Genomic DNA, 19,616 nt, shown 5'->3' on the forward strand with positions numbered 1-19,616 from the left:
TTATGGCTTTATATGGGGAGCAATTTGATGGGGCTGTAGAGGCTTCCAATTTGAAATAGTTGCTTTCCATCCTTGGCACGCTCTGAGCCGTAGTGAGAGAGGCTGATGGGGATTCAAACACCCGATTCGCACATCAGGAAGACCTTCTCAACCCCTTAGATTTAATCTGAGCCCATAACTGCTGTTTTGTCATGAAATGGTGAGGGGGAGAGGTACAAGATCTGGCGAGAGCTTGTGACAAACCAGGAGAAAATTGGGCTCCATACTCGCCGGGGCTCTTGGAGAGTTTTTGGACGAGTGCTGTGTTCGTTATGGCAGTTCGCTGGGGAAAGTGTGTAGTGGGGGGCTGTGGTGGTGATGGAGGAGTGGGGGGCGCACTACAAAGACAATTTCCTTTTTGCTCTCATTGGCATAACCGTCTGCCGCCTGTAGCCTTCACGGAGGTCTTTAATTGAGATCACTTGTACATAAAAATAGGAACCGAAAAAGGAACTTCTGTGGTTTGCGAGGGGGAAAACGAGTGGTAATATGTGACGAAGGCTCCCAATAAATTACTTTTAACAGTGTAGTTGAATATGGAGACGGAGGGACGTTTGAACTCGGTTGCCATGGCGATGACAAGGAGTTTCGTCATCCTGCTTGACTTCAAGTATTGTGTCATGTATCTCAGAGGTAGAGCATTGCATTAACAGCGCAAAAGGTCATGGGTTCAATCCCAGGGAATATACATACGGGTAAAAATGTATACCTGGTAATGCACTTTAAGCAGACGATCAAACCCAAATGCGTTTTTTAAAGTTTGAAAACATGAGGCGGACAGCACTGCTTACATTTAATTGACTTTAGAAAAGAGCAGTGCGTTGCGGTTTTTATATAGCCACCAAGGCAGCTGTCCTGTCAATCAAATATTGAAGCGTGAGCACTCTTGAAACTTTGGTTTGCTGTTAACTGTCACATTAGCAGAAATATTAAAAAGAGGACACTTGCTCTGACCTTGATCGAGGGCCAGTAAGTGCAAGCAACTATAAACTTCTGTCAGCACAATGGAAGGCCGGCCTCTCCCCTCATTTGATTGGACAATGGAAAAAACGTAAATTACTTTTGTAGACTTTTTTCAACTTCAGCCGCTCAGAGCGCTCCAGCAAAAACAGTGCACATAACGCTCACTGCCATAGAAAACTATATAAAAAAAGGAGCCTGCCACTGCAATAAACGCTTTCTGTGTGATCCGCCGCTTAGTCACTTCGGATAAAAGTGTCTGCCAAATGCATGCATGTAATGGCGCTTTTCCATGCATACTACCCCACGGTTTGCTTTGGGTCAGGTCGGGTCAGCTCACCACACTTTAGCTTGGTTAGCTTTTCCATCGAGTTTAGTAACACTTCGGAGTGGAAGGGATTATAGGCGTATCGTTATCATAGACTGTAAAAAAAGTTGGACGATGCGACGTCGCCTTCCTCCATTGTAATGAATTGAAGCAAAAAATGTCCGACCATGGTCGGCGCCATGTTACGTAAAACGTCCGCCTAAACGCTCGCGCCCAATTCAACCACGCCAATCATAACGACACGCCCTGCTTCTATAGCGTCAAATTATCAAAAAAATGAACAATTGAACATATATCAGCATGATAACAACTACCTTAAAGGACCAAAACCATATTTCGGAAATTTTTATTTGAAGTGTAAATAATTTTTTTATTTAGAGCAGAGTCCCATTCGTTTGAATGGAGAGGGCGGGGCTTATGACTTGTACTGCAGCCAGCCACCAGGGTGCGATCAAAGAGCCAGAGGCTTCAGTTTTCAAGACATATGAGGCACACCCGGTCGCTATATACACAGTATGTGGATGTCCGCGTCGCGAATGTGCAGCGACAAACCGCAAGTTTGGAAAAAATTTTTTATGGTGTTCCTGATTCTCAACCTGTGGATGTTTTTCATCGCTGAAAGGGAGTTTGGGAACTTACAGAAAAGCACGGATGACAACAGGTTTACTCGAGACAGCGCAAGCTAGCATGAAGGTAAAGGTAATTTTTTACATTATAGCAATGACTCTGGTAGTGACGATTCTCTCAGACCAATCAGTGATCACGTTTTCACGTCAGCTGTGGTATCAGCTCAGGTCGCTTGGAACCCCAACCGAGGTGGTACTAAAAAAGTATCGGGTACTACATACTGCACCCAGTGGAAAAGCCCCCAGAAGTAAGCTGACCTGACCCCAAACCAAACCAAACCATAGGGTACTATGGAAAAGCACCATTAATGTAAACACTTCCAGCACTTAAAAATGTATAACTTCGTTACATAAACACAAAAACATGTAAAATGCAAATTTATATAAAATGCAAAAATCTTCTTTTCTCCTATTTGGGGACATCCCCCCCCCCCAAAAAAAATAAATAAATACGTTTTTGCAATTCCGCTTGCTGCCACTATGGTGCAGGGCTTTAAGTGTCTGAATATTTTTTTATGGCCATTTTATAAAAATTCCTTATAAAAACACCGCCCCATGAAAGTCAATGTGTAATTTATACACCAATTATAATTTTATAGACGGTCTACTTTATACTGTAAATGCAAATGCTAAGGTGCATTTCCACTGGATATCTGCCGTGTAATTGAGCGATTGTGGATAAGTGATTTATTCGAGTCGAGTCTGAGGAATAATCAAAGGATCAGTCTAAACCAGACCTTCACACAAGTCACTCCTGGACCAGAGTCGGGTATCAACTCTTCATAAGAGCGTGCTTATTTTGGACCAGATTGACCTTCAGAATCCGACCTCACACTTTTCCCTTCCGCTGCGGGTTGCGTTGCTCTACTTCCTTTCTGAAACGGCCTGGTTAGTTGAAAAATATTTACAGTTATTACTCCGTTCTCATGTATCCACAGCCAGTTAGCTTTATTTTGTGTGGAAGGTAAAACTTATAGCAGATTTATGTTGGGGGATTTCACCTTGTCCCGCAGTAGATTGGGGATGATTTATTGACTGTATAATGCGAACCACTGATGGATTGAGTAAGTGAAGGACACCCTATAGGCATGTATCCAAAAAGTGACTCGCGAGGGAGCTATCACCTATCACCTTACTGCTTCACACAGTTTTGGCTTTATATCTCTGTTTGGATGCATAAGGGCTCCTCAGGTGTTTAAAGAAAGTCTGAATAAAGAAAAAACCTGGAATATTGCTCACTTTTCTTGAACTCAAACACTTAGAAAAAGGGGTAAAATATAACCTGCCCATATGTGCACAGCGGTGGTTTAAATGAATTATTCCAGCACTTCGAAAAAATCCGTGGAACCAGGTGATTTGCTTGGCTACTAGTCTGATATTTCTCTTGCATAAAAATAAGGCTGCCATTGTTTGCCTCGAAATCCAACCATTCTCATGGGGAGCAAATCTGTCCGGCGCTCTATTCTTTTAGGACATTTCAACCAGAGCCGCTCATTCCCAACGCTTAAGGGGAAATGGTAATACAACCCAAAAACGTTTCAGAAATAGTTTAGTCTCCCATTCTCAAGACGGTAACGGATGGATGGGGGGGCGGAGGAGGTGTAATTGGGAGAAATCGCTACTACTACAAGTATAGGGTAATGATACCACCACAATGTCTTTAGGGTTTGGGAGTATTTTCTTTAGGAACCGACTCCAGCCTGCACGGATTATATCCAACCTCTCTGAACTCTCTCACCGTTACAACATCCACTTCTCGTGTGATTGTATGAATTTAATGGTCCTGTACAGTTCCAAAAAAAATTACTGGCGCACGTCAGGCAGACGTCTCATTCTGATAATGCATAATCGGGATGGGACCAGGTTTTGCATGCAAGCCATTAGCTGTCCATGCTCGGACCGTAAAATAGCGACAGCCAGATATTCTGGGGAAATACTAAATACACGGACGGTACGCAATTGGAACAGGTTGTAAAGCTTGAAATGATTAATGACTCTGCGTTGAAACTCCAGCAAACGTACCTTGAGAAGCAGTAATTTTTTTGAGGCAGCCTGTTTGTGCCACATTTTGAAATCTAAATGAGATCTAATTTAGGATACTGAAGCAAACGCTGAAGAATTTCGGCTCATGAAGGAAGATTTGACTGACTTCCCAAATCCCATTGGGAGAATTTATATTATTGGTAATCGCAGCACTTTAGGAGTGATACGCCTGTGGTTTGCTTGTGACATACCAATGCAATCTAGACATTTTCAGAATTGAACAAAATGACTGTTTGGCATTCGACTCTGGGGATCTCAGATGTCTCAGATTAACTGTGTTGTATTCCTCACTTTATTTAACTCTTAAACTGTGAGAGTTAAACAACAATTCTGACGTTTAGCAAATGGCACAGCCAAAGTTTAGTTATGAGTAATGAAATATCTCATTTAAAATATAAAATATTTAAATTTCGGAAATAAATCATTTTTAAATGTTTTGGCATAAAAGACGAATTGAGAAACGATTAAATCTTAATTATGATAATGAGATAATGCACCACATATAAGTTAATAAGTCAATCAACTTAATTTACTCAAATGATTCTGAAGGCAGTTTAATGCTCACTCATTAAATGTTATGTTATTTTTTAACTAGGCCACAGGGTCAATATCTCATCTTTACAAAACATAATTTACATATTTTTAATTAAAGGGGACACATCACAAAAATCTGACTTTTTCCATGTTTAAGTGCTATAGTTGGGCCCCCGGTGCTTCTATCAACTTAGCAAATGTAAAAAAGATCAACCCAGTAACTTAGTTTTGGTAAACAATTATCTGCAAATACGTGAAAAAATTTGGCTCCCCCTGTGATGTCAGAAGGGGATAATACAGCCACTTAATCTGCACTATCCAACCAGTGCACTCCTATTTAGTGCAGAGATCAGCTCATTTGCATTTAAAAGGACACACCCAAAATGGCACATTTTTGCTCACGCCTACAAAGTGGCAATTTTAACATGTTATAATCAATTATCTATATGATATTTTGAGCTAAATCTTCACATATGTACTCTGGGGACACCAAAGGTTTATTTGACATCTTAAAAAAGTCTTGTGAAATGTCCCCTTTAAAATGAATCATATAATGAACAGGAATAATGGAAAAAATACTATTGTCATATACATGTCTGTTCTGATAGGTCTGTGTTTCCCAAAATTTTTACAATTAGACAGATTTACACACAGACTAGTCACACAATATACAAACAGATCTAGGGGAGAGCAGGGCTGTAAGTACCAGAAAAACTTGATTTTAAAGGATAATGCTTTAGAAAGAGATATATTTTTGCTATAGTCAATAACTCACAAGTTTTGTCTATCAATACCAGGTGAAATATTGAACAAATGTAAAACGACTTTAGTATAATTTCACTTTGAACATAAGTAACTGTAATTGTTACTTTTGACCCTGTCAGCTGAAATGAAAGTAACACACAGATAGGTCAAAAGTAACACAACAGAACAAGATAGATTTTGTTTTACACTTGTTTTTAGTAAATTTTAACTAAAAGTGTTTATCTTTGCAAACAAATATTAAATAACATTTTCAATTGAGTTTCATCAATGTTTTAAAAGCAACCCGACAGTACAAACTTGATTTGTTGAGAAAAGAAACAATTCAATTAAATCAAATTAGAATAATATAAATTTTCAACATAATACAACAGTATTAGCAGCGGGACAAAAGTAACAAGTGTTTACTTTGTCCCAACAGGAATTTTTTTTCATTCAAATCGTTAAAAAACAAGAAAATTTCTATGTTCTAATGACCACAAAGAAAGATATTTTGAAGAATGTTTAAAACCAAACTGTAATATTTTTCCTACTATGGAAGTCACTGGGGCTCATGAACGGTTTGGTTTCAAACATTCCTTAAAATATCTTTCTTTGTGGTCATCAGATAGGGTGGCCATTCGTGCCAGTTCCGCCGGACACGTCCCGAACATGTTCGGTCTCCGGAAGTCGCATTGCTCGACCGCATACGTCATCGAGGTTCTTACATTTCAGTTAAAATACATTAGAAAATTAAGATTTATTTCTTTTAAGACATACAATCATTGTAGTTTCATTCTTACCTTGAAATGTAACGGTTGCTTTTATGAAATTAAACCCGAAATATTAAACCTTGATGACGTATGCGGTCGACCAACGCGACTTCTGGAGAACAAACCCGAAAACATGCTCGGGACAGCGGAACTGGCACGAATGGCCAGCCTATCATCAGAACAAAGACATTTATACAGGTTTTTATTCATATTTCATTCAAATTTCATGATCCCCTTCTGACATCACAAGGGGAGCCAAATTTCAATGACATATGTGACCAGTCATGGAAAGTAGGGACACAAGTCGGATCTGGGCATTTTGAGTTATTCACAGATTCTGAAAGTGCAGTTTCTAAGCTTTCCAACGATGTGTAACACATGGAAATCTGATAAGATTTGGAGAAGTTGTGGCCATTTGAATATAGGAACTCAGAAATACTCAAACCGAGAAAATCGAGAGGAAAGGGACTCTTCTTTTCAGCTGGGGGAGACAATAGGGCTCATTTACATCTCATTTAGCTAAGCCATGCCCCCTGTAAAACCCTTTTTGAGATGTTCTAGCATCATATGTAGTATTTTATGACCAAATGACAACCCGCAAAAATAAACATGACTCTTTTACCTTTGTGGGGATCACAAGTCGAATCCAGTCTGTTTCAGATTATCCAATGACCATTATTTGTCCACAAATGCGTATAATCCGTGAAATATAGATTGTTTACATCAGATTTCGCATGAATGTCTGGTAATACAATATAATATATAATCTGAAGACTATTTAAATCGTAACATGTAAGGGTATATGAGCTTACACTCCGTTAAACACATGAACCCGCCTTCAAAGTTTGTATTTAAAATAGGGAAGTAGTATAATAGATCATCCAAACAGCGCCGTCGAAAACGTGACATCCTTTAGAGAGGTTACCAATGGCTCGCTCGTTCCTCCATCAGCCAATGACTTCATGGAAAATATTGATAGACAAAACATGTAGCCAATTATATGAAGAATACAACGATATCTGTGTAACTTCTGTGTGTTTGGACTCATGCTGCGCTGCAAGAACTGACATACAGATTACGTCAAAGTACCACGAGAGCGAGTCGAAATTAAACTACTCCGTAAGATTTCTTGAAGAGCTCTCGCGGTACTTTGACGTCTTCCGACTGCGGCGCCGCATAAAGTCAGTGACGCGGCTGACGTACGATGCGGCTGACTGTTATTTGTTCCGCCCCAGCTTCTTTTATTTTTCTTTTGTTTTGTGCGCCCGAGCTTTACAGTCTGGGGAGACGCAGGCTATAAGTTTGAAAAAAAAAAAAAACTTAGCAAACATGTCTGAGGAACAGGGCAGCGCGTCACTACAGTCACGTGACTTCACGCTCGAGCCGGAAGAGAAGACAATGCTGAATAAAGTCGTAATTCTGCTATTTTTGGACCAAACTGTATTTTCGATGCATCAACACAATCTTACTGACCCACTGTTGTCACATGGACTACTTTGATGATGTTTTTTCTGGACATGGAAACCGTACATAGATTTTCAATGAAGGGGAAAGCTCTCGGACTAAATCTAACGATAAAACATCTTAAACTGTGTTCCGAAGATGAAGGGAGGTCTTCCGAGTTTAGAACGACATAAGGGTGAGTCATTAATTACATTATTTTCATTTTTGGGCGAACTATCCTTATTTAGTAGTCACGCTGTTCCCTTTGGGGGCGGAGGCGAAAACACAAGCTTATACAGTATGTAAATATACACACAGACAATGACGCCCCCCGCTGCACGCTAGAATCTCCGGAAAAACAAGCCTATTTTAACCGCAAAATGTACGCTTTTAAATATACAAAAACTGCTATCTCAAACATGGAGAGGCTTCTTCGTGATCTTAACTAACAGATTCTGCAATAAAACGAAAATCACAAATTTCGAAAAAAAAACTTTGTTTCTCATTTTCTCGAAACTTGTGCTGCCGACTTGAGTCCCTGGTTTCCGTGACGGGTCACATATTTTTTCACATGCTTGCAGAAAATGGTTTACCAAAACTAAGTTACTGGGTTGCTCTCATTCACATTTTCTAGGTTTATAAAAGCACTGGGGAACCAAATACAGCACCTAAACATCATGATATGTCCCCTTTAAGACCTAAAGTAACCAAGGGCTAAACACTCTTAACACTGTCATCATTATCATCATCATCACTTATTTGACTTTTGTGATACTTTGATACCTCCACGAGGCAGGGTCAGCTAAAGCAAACAGCAGTAAACTATACTGTAATTTTTAGGCCTTGAGAAGTAGCAGCCATTTGGGTGTTGTTTACCATAGAAATAAATTCCTCTGTCCCTAAAGGGGAAGAATATGGGCAGCGTGTAGGCTGACTGTGTATCCCCGTGGTTGTGTAGGTTGGTATGAACATATGGCTAAAACATGTTCACATACAATATATGTGGAAATATTTTAAGAACCATTTCATTTTTGATGAGAAAAGGCGGCGTTGTTACTCCGGTGAAAAACAGTACGATCAAACAAATAAAGTTATAGGGAGGGGCAATCTTTAGTGAGATATTTATATCATAAATCTATATAAAGATGTGCTTAGTACAAACAAGAAACAAAGATTTCTCAGATTACTAATGCTTTTTAAGTTTTGATTTATGTAAACTATAGCGTGTGACAAACACAAAATTGAGAAAAGGATAAAACATGCTTACGAGTCAGGAATAATTCACCCAAACAGTCTGTCTTTAAAAAACAAATGACGTTAAAAAGAAATATGCCAAGTCTCAAAATTCTGTCATCTTTTAAAAGCTGTCATTCTTTGAAGTTCATTTTCTCACAGTGTCTGTGGTCACCCCCACACAAAATTATGAGATAATGACTGTGTACCAAATTTTAGGGAGATGCCTACATAGGCAGCATTATTAGGAATCATGGGAGGCTGGCACAAAATGTAGCCAACAACATTATCCTTTTTTGTAAGAAACTGACCAACTTCTTAAACTTCATTACATTCATTTTTTAATGGAAAAGATAATCCCATAATGCACTGCAAAGAGCTTAGTAAAAACATACATAACAAAAGTCTGATATAAATATTCTTCCAGTTCAATTCCCGAAGGTTTTTGGTTGTTCAAGTAATAAAAATGTACTACTAATGCTGCGTTCACACCAGCTGCGGTAGAGGTCATTTCAATGTTAAGTCAATGTGAAGAAGAGCTGACGTGCATCTGGAGGTCTCGCTGCACGAATGAGGCATTTAGCGCGGCACGGTAGAGGCGATTCCGCCTCATTTGCGTGTCTAGTTCGCATGAATGACGTGAATTTAGTGTTGCTGCGGGAAACACGCAAGTTGAAAAATCTGGACTTTGCCGGAAAAATAAGCCGCGTTAACCAATCAGGAGCTTGCTCTAGAAGTGACGTGATTGCAGGAAGTGAGCGGAGTCGCAGAAGCCCCTCCCATTACGCGAATTTCTCGAATTTCTCTTGAATGTCTCGATGACTAGAATTTCATGTGCGGCTTTCACGCACGAATGAAACAAATACACTCATGTTCAAGTGTCCAACTACGCATGGTAGACGCGAATTTGATGCCTTAAACATGCCTGGTGTGAACCCACAGTTAAGCTAAGTCCAACCCTTGGCCAAGCCCCCCATCATAGGGTTGCAGAGATTTCACAAAGTAGCCTATAAGATGTGATCCTGTATCAAAAAATTTTGGTGGTCCTTGATCAACATTTTAATCAAAGAAACATCACATTACCCTTAACTCAAACCCTAACCATTTTTACCCCTCAAATTAGTGTGAAATAATAGTTTGATAATTTTTTTTAAAGATTATTAAATTGTCAATTCCTCCAGAAAACAGTGTAATGCGCACTTGAGAGTTTACATTTATTTTAGACAAAAATCTTTTAGCTGAGCTTATTGCAATATTGGGACAAATAATAGACAGTATCGCTTTGGGGCAGCGCTGCATGAGAATTTTAATTTCATGTAGTATTTTAATTTGAATAAAATTCATAAGAGTGTCATTTTAAATGGAAATCGATCGAAATTAAGTCACAATCTCGAACTTCGAATTAAAAAATGGGATCGTCGATGCTGCCACGCCCCCATGTCACGTCCGGTCGGCTTGCCAAGCGGGAAAAATAACCTATCAAGAGGTGCCTTTAAAAACATATGTCCAGCGGAACACGATTGATATTTTAAACACGAGGGATGTATTGCTACAACTCCTTGACATGCATATCATAAACAGAATTATTACCTAGTGATCTGACTTCGGACAGAGCGCAGCTCTGTGTATGTGTTCGAGAGTGAGAGAGGCGCCAAGATGCAGCGGGTTATATTTTAAACAAAAGGGATAGTTTGCCTCAGCTCGCATGAAACGCATAAAACTGAACAAATACGTAAGGATTACTACTTTAGTTTATGTTTAGACTTCGGACAGATGTGAGAGTGCACGTGAGACAGGGAGAAGTGCAGCTGCATATGACGCGCTGGATTTATTTCAAATGCTTGGAGTCCAAGAAGCGCCCGCATTAAGTCCATGTGTGTACAAGAAGGAATCCTCTCTCTAGTGAAGCACACAAACCCCCATGCGAGGAAAAGCACGCAATGTGCATGTTAATGTGAAACTATATAAATAATAATAATAAATAATAATGGCATAGCATTTTTTTGTCTTTAAAAAAAAAAAATTTAAATTGAGAATCGAATCAAATCGTGACCTTAGAATCGAAAATGTAATTGAATCGAGGATTTGGAGAATCATGACACTCCTAAAAATGTATATTTTTGTGCCTTATAGTGGGTCCCTCAATGCTTAGGAGGTCCGAGACCACCCCAGCCCCCCTCAATTTGAACACTGGTCCTGTGTGCTATTTGTACAACACATATTTAGTTGCTTCCCATGCACACTGTCAGAAAAAATGGTCAGAAATGATCCCTGGGGCAGTATGCACCAATATGTACCATTTAGGTAGAGATATGAATACGTTTGGTACCATTATATATCTTTAATGTATTAATATGCACTCTTTGGAACCAACATGAACATGTGAAATACTTATATGAATGTACTTTTTGAAAGGGTACCACACCAGTGACAGCTAGGGACCATTTTTTTTAAACTTTAAAAACTTTTTTTTCAATATCTCATTAATGACGATTATGGTTATGATGCGGCCCCAGAAGGGTCAATTAATGCCGTAAACAGCAAGGCAGCTTACTAGGTTTAGGAACAGAGCCAATGAAAAAAAATTCACAATATTGTTTCAGAACCTCTGGGAACTTTCTTGTTAAATCCGTGTTTTGTTGTTCGGTGCCATTTTCTCGCCTAAGAGAACAGACATTCCTTTTCCCACATACACATGAAAACATTGCAGAGACATGCATGCCACCAGCAAATCAACTAATGTGCTATAATTATACATTGATGCTTTGAAGTGCTGCTTGTGCATATTTGTCCATACTATTCAAAGAACATTAAAGAGCATCCAAAATAACACTCCAGAGATAGATCCAATGCACTATTTAGTCAAATGCGAACCTCTCTCCGTACATACTGTACAAACACAATCTGAAACTTATGACTAAAGTTCAAAGTGCTGTCGAAAGATTTGTTTTTGGAGACTTTAAAGGCCTTTCTCTTTGAATCCCCTCTGAATGCGTGTTGAGTAAAACTGAATCGGGAGCTAAAAAAAGATATTTTTCCCCATGAATGGATTTCCCAGCATCCCTCAGGACACCTCAAACATTGTTAAAGCGACATCAAAGGCAATTACCGAACGCAGTGCCAAGGTGTGCGCTCTCCCTCTCTGACTCAGCTTTGTGCCCCATGCATATTTCATTTCGGCCTTTGTGAAAGTAAATGTGTGTGGGCCGCTGTGGGCGTGAGCGCCTCCCAGAATCCTTTGTGTCCGATTTCAGCAGCGCAGGTGGTATGTCAGAGATTTAAGGTGCTTTTTTGCAACAGGTAGTGGCTTTTGTGTCGAGCCTGATTGAGCTATCGCGTTTAAACAAGACGAGGGCGATGAAGACGGGACAAAGGCCGCATGTCGCCCACCTTTAACAAAGCAGGCGGGTGTCGTCTGATCTACCGGTTCATCTCTTGTGACATACTACAGGAGCAGCTCTGAGGCGCAAGGTGATCCCTGCCTTTTTTAACAACTTCCTGTTCTTGTCACCGGTCCACTCAGATTACAACATCGAGCTTGTTCTGGCCGTTTCAGTGCCAACAAACTAATTTTCAGGTGTGCAATTGATCTAAGCCATCTATTTAACACCTCTATCCTCCAGGGAGTGTGTGGGCTGGTAATTGAGCCAAGTTAGGAGATGGTACTAGTTGAATCGTGACTGAAAGTCCATCCTTTTTTGGAGCGTCATTTCCGGCAGACTGTGCATATGTTCGGACTGTGACAAAAGAGATTAGTTTCATGTTCTTCTGCAGTATGACTAAGTGCATTAATCAAATTGCTTCTTCCTTTTCTCATTCATCTCTTCCTATCAGTTTCTCCATCAAGATCAAAGCCTGCTTTGAATAAGCAGTAAAATACATCCTACCCAAAGTGGAGAATAACTTCCAGGATTACGTAAGTATGCCCATTCAAATTGTAACATTTTAGTTATATATAATAAGAATTGTGTTATTATTTGGAGACCGTTTCGAGTTCAAACACATAAGCCTGGGATAAAACAAACCAAATGAAAATGTGCCTATTAAGATACAGTATGCATATATGACTGCATTATTTGTTAGAGCTTGTTTGTAAGTCTTTCCTGTTTATAAAACCATATAAATAAATAAAAGTTTTATAGCTAAGATATATAAAATATATATTTTATGAGAAATATTTAAGAGGGACATATCATGAAAATCTGACTTTTTCCATGTTTAAGTGCTATAATTGGGTCCATAGCGCTTTATCAACCTAAAAAATGTGAATAAGAACAACCCAGTAACTTAGTTTTGGTAAACCATTCTCTGCAAGCATGTAAAAAATAGGTTATTGGAATTTGGCTCCCCTTGTGCTGTCAGAAGGGGATAATACCGCCCCCTAATCTGCACTATCCAACCGCAGCACTGGCACTCATTTGCATTTAAAAGAACAAACCAAAAAACGGCACATTTTTGCATACACCTACAAAGTGGCAATTTTAACATGTTATAATAAATTATCTATATGATATTTTGAGCTAAAACTTCACATATGTACTCTGGGGACACCAAAGATTTATTTTTGTCATCTGTGAAAAGTTCTTCAAGTTACAGATTTGTCAGATCTGAGCCCAGACTGTGAACTTGTCTGGAGTACATTTCTGGAAAATATTACCTTTATTTAAGGTAAGAACTGACCATTTACAGTATAGTGAAAAAATATTTCTGTGCAAGCTGTCTAAATAATATCTGAATATATTTAGGAATTTAATATAAAATTTGTTAACTTTAGTGTTAATTAGTTAACAAGTATAATTAAGGAAGAAAATATAAATATATAAACTTTCACAGATGTTCAATAGCAAAAAAAAAAAAAAAACAATATCTCTGTTATATCTCTATTGTTTTTTTCAAGACAATATTAAGATTACATGGAAAGCAAATTGCGATTTTGCTTGTATCCAGCTTCACACATTTAGAGATCTCACCAATAGGACAATCAGAAGTCAATCCAAAGGACATTTTTGAAAAACCACCTGATATACAAAAGTGATATTTGAATGAAGTCTAATGAGCTACAAAAAAGCGACAACCGAGCAACAAGTCTTTCCTTTGGGGTTTAGCTCGTGCACTCATGCATGCATGTGAACACACACACACAATAAAGCGAATATAAAAAGGTAAGAAATGGTTCTTCATCTGAAGAATGGTTCTTGAAGAACCAAGAATGGTTCTTATATGCCATCGCTGTGAAGCACCTTTATTTTAAGAGTGCACACGCACACACACATATAATATCTACCTGACTATTAGAAAATGAATACAGTCCAGGGAGCATTCAATATCTAAAAATTGCTGTTGAAATAACATGTTTGCATGCCAGCTACAATTAAATAGCTTTAAATGAATATGCCTTTGATGATATTTTTAGATGGTCCTTCCCTTCACAGAAGCTGCACTCAGTTCTTAGAGATTTTCCCCTTGCTTCAATTACCTATTGATGAGAAGGTTTCCCTCCTCTGGCACAGCTCTGGAAAAACGTTGTCTGGTTCACTTTTAAGATGCCTCCAAAATCTATAAGTGGGCAACAGAAGCTGCCTTTTAATACTAATCTGGTCGAATTATTTGGGATTCTTGGATTCTTTGGAATGCTTATGGAGTAACTAAACAATCTTACTGTACTGTATTTTCTTTTTTTTAGATCTTAGGTTTAGTTTAGTTTTATTTTTTTGGTTTCTATCTCCCTGGCATTCTCACTAAATGATAATTGCTACCATGGGATAATAGTCAATACTGTAGCTCAGTTTTGATAATGAGCAACAAAATATGCCCCGGAGAAAGCGAGCGAGCGAGTCTGTCTTATGCCACACATGTAGACAATTACTCCACACCCATCTGCCATTAGGCAGAGTTACAGAGAATGTTTTCTACTTAATTAAATCCAAATCTCTCAATAGTGGAGCCTGAATGAAATATAATGTGTCTGGGTCTGTTTCTTATTTTTTTTAGTTATGTTGAAAATGTAGAGAACATTATACAACAGTTTAAAAAAGCTGTGGAGAGTTAGACTATCAGAAATCATTTAAAGATGAACAATGCAGGAAAATTTCTAAATTGATTCAGATAATTCAAATCCTTAAAAATGTAAAACTAAAGGTGATTAATAGGTTCTTCACAGCGATGCCATAGAAGAACCATTTTTGGTTGCTTAAAGAACATTCATGCAAATGTCCTTTTTATAATCTAAAAAACTTTTTTCTTTATAGAACCAGGTTCTTCTACACTGTAAAAAAATGCTGTAGTTATGCAGGTGTTTGCCAGTAACTTACTGTAGATTTACATTTATGTTATTTACTGGCAACAGTTTGTTCAAAGTTAAATGAACATTAAACATTTACAGAATAAAACTATAAAATAACAGCCTCACGCAAAGCATTGTGGGACCCAGAAATCCTCATCAACATTTTTCCTTCAGATTTTTGTTCCCAGAATGCTTTGCATGAGGCTGTTATTTTAGTTTTACTCTGTAAAGATAAAGACTTGTTAATGTTTAATGTTCATTTAACTTTAAACAAACTGTTGCCAGTAAATAACAACAATTTAAATCTACAGTAAGTTACTGGCAAATAGCCGCCAATAATACTGTAATTTCTACAGACATTTTTAACAGTGTATGGCATCTTGAAGCCTCTTTATTTTTAATAGTGTATGTTGCCATGTGCTCCTAAAAACAATTTGAACTCTCATATTTTGCTAATATTGTTATAACTGTAAATACAGTAAATAACTAGAAATTACAGTGTTACTGGCAGCTGGTTGCCAGTAACTTCCTGTAGATTTAAATTTATGTTATTTACTGGCAACATTTTGTTCAAAGTTAATTGAACATTAAATATTTACAGAATAAAACTATATAATAACAGCCTCATGCAAAGAATTGTGGGACCCAGAAATCCTCATCAACATTTTTTCCTTCAGATTTTTGTTCCCAGAATGCTTTGCATGAGGCTGTTATTTTAGTTTTACTCTGTAAAAATAAAAAGACTTATTAATGTTTAATGTTTATTTAACTTTAAACAAGCTGTTGCCAGTAAATAACAAAAATTTAAATCTACAGTAAGTTACTGGCAAACAACCGCCAATAATACTGTAATTTCTACAGAAATTTTAACAGTGTATGGCATCTTGAAGCCTCTTTATTTTTAATAGTGCGCATTGCCATGTGCTCCTTAAAACAAACAAAGTCTCATATTCTGCTAATAATGTAATAACTGTTAATACAGTAACTTTAAAAAATTTCAGTAGAAATTATAGTGTTACTTGCAGCTAGTTGACAGTAACTTACTGTAGATTTAAATGTATGTTATTTACTGGCAACATTTTGTTCAAAGTTAAATGAACATTAAACATTAACAAGTCTTTGTCTTTACAGAGTAAAACTAAAATAACAGCATCAAGCATGAGATTCTGGGAAACAAAATCTGAAGCAATAAACGGGAAAAGGTCTATGAGGATTTCTGGTTCCCAGATTGCTTTGAATGAGGCTGTTATTGTATAGATTTATTCTGTAAAGATTAACTTGTTAATATTTAATATTTATTTAACTTTGAACAAACTCTTGCCACCAAATAACACAAATTTAAATCTACAGTAAGTTGCTGGCAACCAGCTGCCAGTTATACTGTAATTTCTACGGGTTTTTTTTACAGTGGCAGATGCTTTAATTCAGAGTGACTTTACAAGGTCTACATTTTTGTCAAAACACTCCTAAAAATAAAGATGCTTCACAATGCCATAGAAGAACTCTTTTTGGCTGAATGGTTCCATAAAGAACCTTTAACATCTGAAGAACCTTTCTGTTTCACAAAATGTTTTTTGTAGTGATAAAAGGTTCTTTAGATTATAAAACGATATGAAAACCTTTCTAAAAACCTTTGACTGAATGGTTCTTTGAGGAACCAAAAAATGGTTCTTATATGGCATTCCTGTGAAGAACCTTTTAAGCACCTTAAAAGTTTTAAAAGTGTATGTGTGTTCAAACTGATAACCTCTACCAGAATGCTAAAATAATAATATAAATAATAATTTTAAATATTATCTTACTATTTTAACTTTCAAGTTGAGTTCCTCTGGGATATCAAAACCAAATAGCCTGACATCATTTACAATTTAAACATACCGAGTAGTTACACGTGCACTTGTTTATTATCTGGTAAAGCTAAAAGTTAATGAACTTTTTCATGGAAAAGGTAAGATAATATGTGAAGATTCTTGAATCATACCTAAAATACTACACTATTCTAAAAAATAAAACTAATAAATTTAATGCAAAATGTACATCATCTGGTAAATACATTTTACAAAACTCCTGTACACCTACCATTACAAATAAATAAATCTGGTTGTCTAAGGTGGGCTTATGATTATCTCACCCAGTGGTACAACATCTGCACATATCTGTGTTAGCCACAATAAAAATATATTCTTCAGTAGCAAGCGCTAAGCTTCATCCTGTTCTCCTCTCATCCCAGTCTAGTCGCACCCCAGAGAGCCTGCCGAGGGTCAGAGGTTAACATGCTAAAAGAGGCCGCTGATTGCTGCGAGTGGCTCTCTGGTTCTCCGCATGCATATGACAGAGCTAAGCACGCGTGCTCGGGGAACAGGCCTCGCACAGCTGTGTTTGGAAAGCAGACATTCAGACCTGAAAACTGCTTTACAACATTTCTCTTGGAGGAATCGTCGAAACCCATAGATCACCCGAATGAATGGGCTCTCTCACTATTCCTCTGTGTGACATGGGAAAGTCATATTTCTTTATGCACAATATGGATTTGTGCTTGTGGCTGCCTGTTACGTTTGTGCATTGAATAAATATTTTTTTCTTATATCAATTTGAAGTTTAAAAAGCCGTTTAAAGACATTCCCTTGTAAAAAAACAAAAACAATTTTTTTTAGCTCTTTTTGAATTTGTTCTTGATCCAAATCTGAAGCTGACAATAAAAATAGATTCATAAAAAAATACAACTCAACTAAAATCTCCTTTTAATTTGTGAGGGCAGTTATATCCAACGAACTGACTTTAAGCATGTACACACCCACTAATCTAATAGTCCATGTCAAACGTTTACTTATTTGCTTTTACATTATATCATCAGTATTTCATAGCCTGCCTTTCCAAGCATATCCAACAAAATTCAGAATACGTTTATTGGAAATCTCCTTAAAACTTCAGCTGGTTGACCTCTCAGTGAATGTTTGTAAACATCAACACATGACTGTTTCTCAAAATGCAGAGAGGGCACTTACCCCAAAAGAAGCTCTGCTGACACGGGGTCACCGAACTGAAGAGGCTATTGGATGCCATGTCGCCACAGTCGGTCACTTGGCATACAAATTTTCGTTTCTCTGCGGTTTCGCCGACCCTTGATGCTTCTTAGGTTAGGAAGATGCGGCATGCCAGAGGAAGATGCAAAAAAGGAAAAAACATCCGCTAGAAATGCGCTTTTGTATCAACTATTTTCATGACCACAAGTAATGACCAGGTCTGGTTTACAAAAACGCCACCTTATTGAACTGGACGGAGCCAAGCTCGCTGCTGAGTATAGTGCGGTTGAAGCGTACTTACTGGTTGGTGCCGTCCTTAAACCTGAAGTTGACCGGCGACAATTAACCATTTACACCCCATGCAAAAATCCTGAGCCGAACTTCTGCGGTTCTGTGGTTGCTCGTGAGGTGAGCGAAGGCTTCACACAAACCCAAAAGAGGCAAGAGCCTTTAAAAATCTCTTTTCTCATTCCCTCAGAAAACTGTCACTGGAGAAGCGGGGTCACATGCTTGTGACATCACGGGAGTAACAGAGATGTGTGGGCCAACTTGCTGCTGTGGCTTTTGGCTCCTTTTTTCATCCTCCGCCGCCTTCCTCTGTTTTCCTTCTGCTGGGGACGCGTGGTTCGGCTCTTCCTGGCATTCAGGAGGGGCCACGGGGAGGGAATGGGTGGGTGTGATGCTACTCACACCGCTCGTGAGTCATGAGGGGGGGTGTGAATGCTAAGCAGCCTCCGTCTTCCTCAAAGTAGGGGTGGACTTCGTCTACATCTCCATCTTCACTGTACGTCTCCCTCTCGCACCGCACCGCACTGCTCTCAGAGCTTGCCGGGTTGGCGTGCTGGAGCCTGTCTTGGCTGTCATGTCAAAGACTGACCCTGAGGTGATGTGAGGATAGCTGGTTATGATGTGGAGGTGTGCGTCTGTTTTCTTCATACTGTAAAGAGACAACATATTCATGAGTCTGTCAGCAAACCTTTTACTGAATAAACTTGCGAGTGCGGGTAAGCTCATTGCCTCAAAGCAAATAACTAATGTGTTTACAATGGGAAATTAAGCTGTTTGTGAAAGGTGAACTGTAAAATTTCAATAGAGTTAACTGAAAGTGCAAGTAAACTGAATTCAGAATGGCAATTTAATCACTATCATGTTCACTATGTGTGACCCTGTCAAGTTTGATTTCAATCATCGATTTTCCATTGATTTCAATCTTTGACATGACCTTACTCAGTCAATATTAAAGATATCAAGATTTTATTTTTCTTAAAATTATGTATAGGATGAATTTATGTAGGAAGCAGTAAATTACAAAAAATACTTTAGCTGGGTTTTCACATTCAATTCAACTTGAATTTGGCAAAAAATTCTTAATAATAATTATTATTATTTTAGCATAACTGAGATTGGCCAGGGGATTTTATAGCTCCTAGCATGCATTGCATGTTATCGGATGAGTTTATGTTGGTTTTTTTTAACATAAAAGATATTCATGGGGGAAACATTTACTGATCAAATATCAATCGTATGCATGTTTGGCCAACTAACCTATAAGACGTGTGGGGAATTGTAGGCTACTGTATACTCTTTAGT

The 19,616-nt window shown here is 38.1% G+C and overlaps 1 protein-coding gene across 2 annotated transcripts in view; it reads right to left on the reverse strand.

Moving 5' to 3' along the window:
• Positions 1-18,630, reverse strand: part of runx2b (RUNX family transcription factor 2b) — a 60,561-nt gene extending 41,931 nt beyond the window's left edge. Inside the window, exons 1-2 of one of the 2 annotated variants that reach the window (XM_065256328.1) lie at positions 18,328-18,629; positions 18,009-18,134 (exon numbers count right to left, since the gene is read on the reverse strand). In XM_065256328.1, the coding sequence (XP_065112400.1) occupies positions 18,009-18,134; positions 18,328-18,376 (175 nt within the window). In that variant the 5' untranslated portion in view covers positions 18,377-18,629. Of the gene's footprint in view, positions 1-18,008; positions 18,135-18,327 lie in introns of both variants that reach the window. The other variant, XM_065256330.1, reaches the window with a different exon arrangement.
• Positions 18,631-19,616: the final 986 nt, after the last annotated feature.

This window comes from Paramisgurnus dabryanus, chromosome 12 (genome assembly GCF_030506205.2).
Source record: "Paramisgurnus dabryanus chromosome 12, PD_genome_1.1, whole genome shotgun sequence".
Taxonomy (NCBI): Eukaryota; Metazoa; Chordata; class Actinopteri; order Cypriniformes; family Cobitidae; genus Paramisgurnus; species Paramisgurnus dabryanus.